The 8,744-nt window shown below is 43.1% G+C and overlaps 1 protein-coding gene across 1 annotated transcript; it reads left to right on the plus strand.

Moving 5' to 3' along the window:
• Nucleotides 1-339: 339 nt before the first annotated feature.
• Nucleotides 340-2,463, plus strand: kctd12.1 (potassium channel tetramerisation domain containing 12.1). The gene has a single exon (XM_030344250.1). The coding sequence runs from the start codon at nucleotides 375-377 to the stop codon at nucleotides 1,335-1,337; it is 963 nt and encodes a 320-aa protein (XP_030200110.1). The 5' UTR covers nucleotides 340-374; the 3' UTR covers nucleotides 1,338-2,463.
• Nucleotides 2,464-8,744: the final 6,281 nt, after the last annotated feature.

The raw sequence follows: 8,744 nt of genomic DNA on the forward strand, positions 1-8,744 counted from the left end.
ATGAACATAGCATATTCCCCTTTGTTACATGGTGTTAAGAATAATATTGTGTGCTTTCTGGAAGAATATAAAAATACAACTTTTTATGTTCAGCCTGCTTTATATGTCGTTTTTTATTTTTTTTGGCTTTATACACAGTCGTATTTTTATTGGCAGTCCTTTGCTTAATTATACATCTTATTTGTCCGTGTTATTGTTTATTTCCGTGCCAATAAAACCTGTCGAAAAGGAAAAGGGGAGGGAGAGGGAGCCACAGCAGCCCCCCAGTATGAGCGCGCCCATTGGACGGCCATTATCCCCCATAGGGCTGCGCAATGGCCGCCCCTAAATGGTTAAATACCAAATTGGTGGTCGAGATCCCCTCCTACTCCTAAATGCCAGGCATAGGCTACATAAACAACCAGCCACATCCACTCCCCTCAGTAAGTGATTCTGCACGGCGGAGACCCCACTGCTCCAAAATGGCCCTTGCAGACACCGAGAGCGGGATGTCAAATTGCAACGAATTCTCCCCGTTTCCCGAAATAATCGATTTGAATGTCGGCGGACAAGTGTACGTCACCAGACACACAACTTTAGTCGCTGTCGCGGACTCCCTCCTCTGGACCATGTTCAGCAAGAAGACCCCCAAAGAGTTGGCGAGGGACAACAAAGGACGCTTCTTCCTTGACAGGGACGGATTCTTATTCCGCTATATCCTCGACTATCTGCGCGATCTTAACTTGGTGCTCCCCGACTATTTCCCAGAGAGAAGCCGCCTCCAGAGGGAGGCAGACTTTTTCCAGCTGCGGGAGCTTTCCAAGCGTCTGCTGCACCCCAAGATGACTAAAGACGACTCCATCAGCGAAGAGATCTGCCAGAGTGACCCCGACGAAGGCGCGCCCCAGTGCGGCGCCATGGACACTTTACGCATGGACACTTTACGCACGATCACCGCGGTGGGCAGCAGCCCTCGCTCGCCTTCCCTCGACTCCAGGAAGTCCGGGTACATCACGATAGGATACAGGGGCTCATACACGATCGGAAGAGACATCCAGACCGACGCAAAGTTCAGGAGAGTGGCGCGCATCACCGTGTGCGGGAAGACCTCCCTGGCGAAGGAAGTGTTTGGAGACACTTTGAATGAGAGCAGGGACCCCGACCGTCCGCCGGAGAGGTATACGTCCAGGTATTACCTGAAATATAATTTTTTAGAGCAGGCGTTTGACAAACTGACAGAAGTGGGCTTCCACATGGTGGCCTGCAGCTCCACTGGTACGTGCGCCTACACGAGCAATGATCCAAACGAGGACAAAATCTGGACAAGCTACACTGAATATGTTTTTTGTCGGGAATAAGCGTTGCTTCCTCCCAGTAAGGTCTATTCAACGCCAAGAGATAGGAATAGTGTCTATTTGTAGATAGAAATATAGCGTAAGAAGGTCTGTATTTAATGGGCATCTTCGACAGATGATGGCCACTGTCAGGATGGTAGTACCACCAACCCCAACCATCTGCCTGCCAGCAATTGGACATTAATCCAAACACAACGAATGGTTGTGAAAAAAACGAAGAATCAGTATTCAACAAAGGAAGCTGTAATCAAATGTAATAACCTTTCAACTAAAAGTCAACACCAAAGCATTAATATCATCAAACCCATTGCGCACAGTTTCTGTTTTAGTTCACACTATTTAGCTATATTTTAGTCCTCTCTGACCGTGTGAAGCCAACAGTGTTCCAGGATCCAGACATTTTGACAGTATTATTGTAACAAACATGCTTGCTTAGCAGTCTGTTTTGTCTACGTTTTGTATATTATGCAACTTAGCAATGACTAACCGACATAATTACAATAGTGTGCACTGTGTGCTTGTTATCGTGAAATAAAATCTTCTACCTATCATGTTCTCAACATCTTGTTTACTTTTTATACTCATGCCTAACATCTACTATATTTTACCAGTAGACCCTTCAACTAATGCTGCGGTTGAAAGAACCAAGTAAAAATAAAAACAGATAAAAACAAACATTTCCATTACAAAAATAAAAACAAACATTTCTTATTCATTAGTGATTTAACAAAAAAACATGGATGACTGCGTAGATGACTATGACTTGAAACATGTGCTTGAATAAAGAAACAGTAGATGTACTACTATTAAACTCCATATGTCAAAGTAGTAAATGTGTAAATTATACAATATGAATCAAGAATCTATCATCATAAAGTATTGATGATTGTTCTGCATTGTGGGCATGGACAATGTGGATAATTACACAAGGATCGTTATCTATGTGTAATGACCCTGTGAATGAGTGTGGCTTCACATACATGTGCATGTGAGTGTAAATGCAGGCAAGGGAAAGCAATTACTGGGGCAAGACATTGTGCTTTCTGCTCCGGAAGCATGTCAGATGTGACACATTACAGCTGGTTGTAAATGTTTTCAAAATATTTCTAGATAAACACTGACCCAAATATATTGTGGTCATTTCTTGGGGATTACACATGTGCAATGACGTTCTTTGGTTTAAAAAGTGGTTGAAAGAATAAACGAGTGCTAAATAAACTGTTTGTGTGCTGGCTGACTAATACGATAGTGGTAAGAGACTGTCGCAAACCGTGGATGAACCACCACTGATGAAGCATCACACTGTTGCATGGACCTCAGATCTAACATTTTGTTTAAAAGTTACAATTATTAAATTCAAAGACGTCTTAAGGGTTAATCAGTTCTCTTGTTAAAGATTGTTTCCCAATTGACTTCCATGGCGTTCTCTTATTAAATCTCAACTCATTTAGAATGTATTACATAAATCAATGGTTCTACTAATTGCGATACAATGAGTACAATGAAAACAATTACATTTTTGTGTTAATTTAAAACAAATATGAAGAGCGATGCAGTTGCTGTAATGCAATGTCCTTGGGGTTAATACATTTTTTTTGTTATGTATTAATTATTATATTCATTATTATATATAATCTCAGCCGTTTTCAATGACAAGGAAGACAGGTGAAGATAGATATCTGATAGACAGATGTGTGAAAGTGCAGTCGAGTTAATGACATGCTGTCAGCCATTTTTCTTGTGTGGGGACCTCTGTCAGAAATATTGGATTCTCTTTGGCTGACCTTCCTTTCTCGATGGTGCCCGCAGCTATGCAGCGCTGTTTTGATTTCAAGCATTGGTTGCAGAACTGTTGTTATGCTCCTTGTTATTTTACATCCACGTCTTCTACCTCTTGATTCCTAATGACCCCAGAGCCCAGACCCAAAGGCTCTACTATTTTAATCACACTCACAGGATGTGTCAAAGCCACAAAACAAGGACAAGTTGAATTCTTCTGTGATGGGAAATCATTACATATAGCAATAGCAAAAGCTCAGAATCCAGGTGAAAAACGACCAGTAAAAGGGTTGGAGCGCCTATAGCATCTCCATGTATGAGTTTGCCTATACATCATCCCAATACAAAGGATAGTAAGTATGAGTGACCGCAAAACCTCATAGGACAGGCTACAGGCAGAAGAAGAGCTTTGGAAAAAGGGGGGCCGTTTAGTCTTGAGTCTTAATACCGTCAACCAAGCTGCGGCTGGCAGCGGTTCCATTACCCTAACATCCACTAAGTACCTCCCACATATGCGCGTGATGGCACCTTGCATAGCAACGCAATTTCCAAGATTGACGGTCATGAGTGTTGACGACGAGGCTAGTTCTTACTTTCGACTTTCCTGGTCGGCTGGCTGTCAATCCCAATCAAACACCTCCAGACTTAAATGTTCCCAACGTGCTCTGATGTGTCACGAACAAATCGCTGTCCTTCCCCCCCCCCCCACATCACCTCTTACTAGTGGGAGCTATTACGGTAACACACCGACTCAGAGTAAGCTCTTTTGAAAATTGCAGTCATCACGTCGCACATGTGAGGCCGCGCGCATTCTGTCACTGCTACGCTACCTATGCTGCGGCTGCATATAACTGCGTATACATCTGGTGGTGCCGGTCGTCTGCTAAGGGTGTCCTGCCTGCATGTGTGTGGCTATGGCTCTCATCTTCTCGTCAGGCTTTTCATTTGAGCCTGGTCTCCACATTCCCCAGGTGATGCCCCCCCCCACACACCTAAACACACACACACACACACACACACACATCTACACACACCTACACACACAGACACTCCTCCTCCCCTCTCTTCAGCCCTCGTCTACGGTGATGAGTGGCAGACCTCCAGCATGTCTTCTCTTTGATGCGGGGAAGCCGTGTTCTTGATGCTTAGCCATTTGTTCATGACTGGGTTCCTACAGGCATCATATCAGCCGTCACCCTCATTAATGGGAGGAGAACGATGCAAGCTCACATTTTGACTAACAAGCCCATATATATACTTCCCAAGGCTCGTCGAATGTGCTGCCGTCGCGCTCGATGCCAAATAACCGCCCTCGTCTCGCTCCATCTAGTGTGACACATAAGGCCTACTGTCCAAGTGACTAATCCCACACGGACCACGTTCAGCCCAGGACCATTTGCAACCCGTTGGGTATACGTTCCTAGGATTATCTGCATCACCCCAAAGTCACTGGCTTTGCTATTTTGAAATCCGGGCTGGTTTTTCACCAAAAAGAAAAAGCTTATTTTACACTTTGTATGTCTCACAGGGGAGTACCAGCCCGCTGGGTAACATGGCATGATTGATTCTACTGGAGGCCCGGAGTCCTGGATCACTCCGACTATGACTACTTGGGAAAGTTGCTGTGGTGTGATAGGAATATGTTTCTGGTACAAGGCAGAGCCAAAGCCGATATTGGACATACTGCCATTTGAGATCCATGAGTTTGGATCTCTCCACTCTGTGTTGTCTACAGTGAATTTTGTTTAATATTATTTTTTTAACAGCAGCCGTTGTCAGTAGTTTCCTTGTGCGAGTGTGTGGCAGAGGGTCGTCAGATTGCGGCCTTTAAAGCACACAGGTACTCAGGCTTGCTTTTCAGTAGATTGGGCAAGGAAATTAAATGAAATAAACAGCACAGCAGAACTGCCATTTGCTGACTGTGTTTGTCTTCTAGCAGCGCTAGCAGACACATCCCAAACATCTGTTCCAGCAGGTAACAGCATATTTACCGGTCCTTTTAAAACCACAATTTCTGGTGTGTAGCCCTGTTTCGAGAGGAGCGAAGACAAAAGGAAAGGTCACTGCAAGCTATGCCTCTGTTTGTTTTGGGAATCATTTCAGCTTGCCAATATTGGACCGCCAATATTGGACCGCCAATATTTGACTACCAATATTTGGCGAGTCTTATTAAAACAACTCTTTAATTGCATATTTTTGTTGCTACTGTGCACCCAAATGATGGAGGGATAAGAAAGCTCTTACCCGATGAGAGTGATGCACAGACCTTATCCCACTACGTAGAGAAGTGACAGGGTAATTTTATTCATTCCACTTTCCTGGCAATTTGCTTTGGTATGGTCCATGCTACCCTGAAGCAAGCAGAAAATTGACAGATGAAGCAAAGAATTGTAACTTAATGAAATGTTCTTGGCACTCGGAGACATTGTGGACATTGATTTTATTTTAAATATATGAAAACGCTTGAACTGAAAACCGATAAATGCCCTTACACTGCTTTCGTTCAGTGCAAATGAGAAATGGTTATATATTGTGAGCAAAGCATACACACTAGAAATGATTCCTTTAAAACATACAATTATTCCCCAAAAACGATTATTTCCCAGGGTTTTTAAATGCGCTGCATTCTCCTTTTCCCCAGTGGTGAACCCCTGTTCTCTGGTGATAAGCTACCCCGGCCGTAAACACTTGAATCTAACATTAAATACAACATATGTCACCCTGGACCTGCTACATTCAACCCTCTGCCTTGTTTAAAAAACACATTTTTTCCTTGATAACAAACATTATGATGGATGACAGAACAGTGTGGGACGCACTGGTGGAAATTAGTTCTGTTGTCTTCTGCTGTGTTCACTCTATCTACAAGACAAGCTGCTGCGATTCAGATAGCGGGCAATCCGTGTACATGTGATGTAGCTGGCATTTCTCAGGTGAGCGCTCCGTGCTCACTTGGAGCTTGACGTCTTTTATTTATTGTACCATGTTTTGAAGGTCTTCAGGGCTTTCGCGCTAAATATGAAAGCCATTGGCAGTGATTATGCAAATTATTCTCAGTCAATATTCAAATATACCTTCCCCCACGGGAAACAGGATGTTCTTTCTCCACTATTCCAATATAAGGCTCAGAATGATGTGACTGGGGTGTGCTGGTACTTATATAACCATATGTATGCATTTTCAATAAGGCGGATGTGCAGTCTATGGTGGATTCCTGGGTCTGAAACCCAATTAGCACAGCATACTGTAGGCGTCCTTCAACAAATATGCCTAATCCCTCCCTGCTCTTAAATGGCATGTTTCTGAGTTTTTCGTAATTTAATTTGCAAATTGAAGTCACTTTTGATGAAAGATAACAGATTACAGTAGAAAAGTCAAGATTCCAAAAACGTAAGCAAAAGAACGACGCCTCCCTCACTATGTTCCTCCGCCATTAAGAAGCATTGCATTCACAGACTTGTGATTGTCAGGTAAAATGGATTCCCCGAACCAATCAGAGAAGACATGCCCTGATAGGTTAGAAATGAGCTGGGAGCGGTCTAAAATGGAAATGGGCTAATAAAGACGGACACAAATTTATCCTCATGCCACATTTTCTCACTAATCACTGACAGAAGGAGAAGTCCTTTATGAAATATCACCAAAAAAATAGAACGGTCTTACAGCACCTTTAAGGACTATGCCACAATTGGGTTTATAGTGAGGTCCATGTTCATAGTAATGCCTGACATCTGCCTGCAAGGATTCCAACCCCCCTACTGACAGATGTGCGCCTGCTCTGTAGTTTCTGTTTACATGTTACAGCTTCATTGGATAACTGGGTCAATAAAAGACTACATTCAATAGTGAGCTTTTCAGTCAGCTTGTACTGCCTCAACATTTCATACACATACAAGGGGGAATGCTGAGGCCTATTTTTTCCCTTTTGGGCAGTAGGTAAACTGTGTACACCACAGTATACACACAGAGCATGCAGGCTATGCTGTGCAATACAGAGTTGATATTGAAACAAAAAACGCATATGATGAAATAGCTGATCTACTTTGCAATCTTTGCAGCACATTATTACTATGAGCCACATGACCTTGCCAATGCTGCTGTTTTTATATTGTGTCAGATAGTGTGGAACCTTTGAGGGGGTTACTTAGGCAGACGCGACAGAGCTAGCAGGACATCTTCAGGGAAGACTGCTTCGATATTATGGACAGGGGGATATATTATATATTATATTATATGGTTTGCATGGACACTGTTTGGTAACAGATAAGGATGCATTTGGCTGCCATCCCCCCCAGCCCCTAGCTATAAAGATTTGTTTGTGCGTGCATGTGTGTGTGTGTTTGTTTGTGTGTGTTTGTTTCAGTAAGTCACAATGAATCAGGGTCGTGGTGAGTGAATGATGTATTTTTATTGCCTGCGCACTCATTAAGCAGGGATAGTGCTGGTTTCAACAAGTGGCTCTGTTCTGTTTGGAACGATATTGGTCTTGGGAGACTACAGTGGGAGAAATTGTTATCGTGGCGACATTTATAGCTTTCTATCTATCCCCAACTGTAAAACGATCACGTTCGAGACGGTGATTTAATAAAAAAATCCATTCCTTCATTGTAGAGAGGCGTTCGATAATTCTTACCCAGGTTCATATCAGTACTATGGACAGATTGTCAGACAACCTTTAAACCAGGGTGTGGCTATAAATAGCCCCGCACAACCTCATATGCACTGTGTGTCTGGAGACTACAGGTGGTCTCAACAATTATGTTCAGGAAAATTCTAACGGCTCCGATAAGGGTTGGAAGAAAAATCAAGCGCAATTATCACCTCTATAAGAAGCTTTTGTGTTGAATGTTATAATCAGTTGGTTGGCTAGGGGGTGGCAAGACTACTTCAGGGGTCCATTGACCATGACATAAAATGTGTGTATTACCCGAACCCTGGCATCTAAGGAGCATGATTGAATCATATGATTGCTGATTAGAGAAGTGAACTAACCACTAATTTTAATTGTCTAGAATTCTTTGACATACTATGAACAGTTTCTCTGCTTCAGAACTGAAGCTCACTTTCTTCCTTACCCACATGCTGATTATTATATTAACTTTTCTTAGAATTGTCCTCATCCAGAGAAATTTCAAACAAATCCCTTTGGATTTACCATTTTGGAATTTACAGGTTTTAAACATGGCACCGAAGGGCCAAATGATCCGAGGTAGATTTAAAAAAGTATAATTTGGCTGTTCTGGTAAGAATGAGATATCAATCAGCATCAAACTGCCCTCTGGCTCCACCCAAAACACCCCTCTGGCTCCGCCCCGGACACCACTCTGGCTCCGCCCCAAACACCCCTCTGGCTCCGCCCCAAACACCCCTCTCGCCCCGCCCCTTCTGTAAATGTCAGCCAGTGATGCAGGAACGCAGGTTTCCTATTTAGTCGCAGTTCATATTCTTGTGGAAGAGGTGAATGTTATCCTTGTGGGACCATCCTGATACTCAAGTTCAAATTTCGCAATTAATATCAATCTGGCCTGAGATTGGGCAGAAATTGGTTTCCAAATATATAAATATGGTAGTGACCTTGTGTGCTTCAAAGAAAACTGAAGCAACAAAACCTGCATAATTCCGCTCATCAGT

This window comes from Gadus morhua, chromosome 20 (assembly GCF_902167405.1).
Source record: "Gadus morhua chromosome 20, gadMor3.0, whole genome shotgun sequence".
NCBI classification, from domain to species: domain Eukaryota; kingdom Metazoa; phylum Chordata; class Actinopteri; order Gadiformes; family Gadidae; genus Gadus; species Gadus morhua.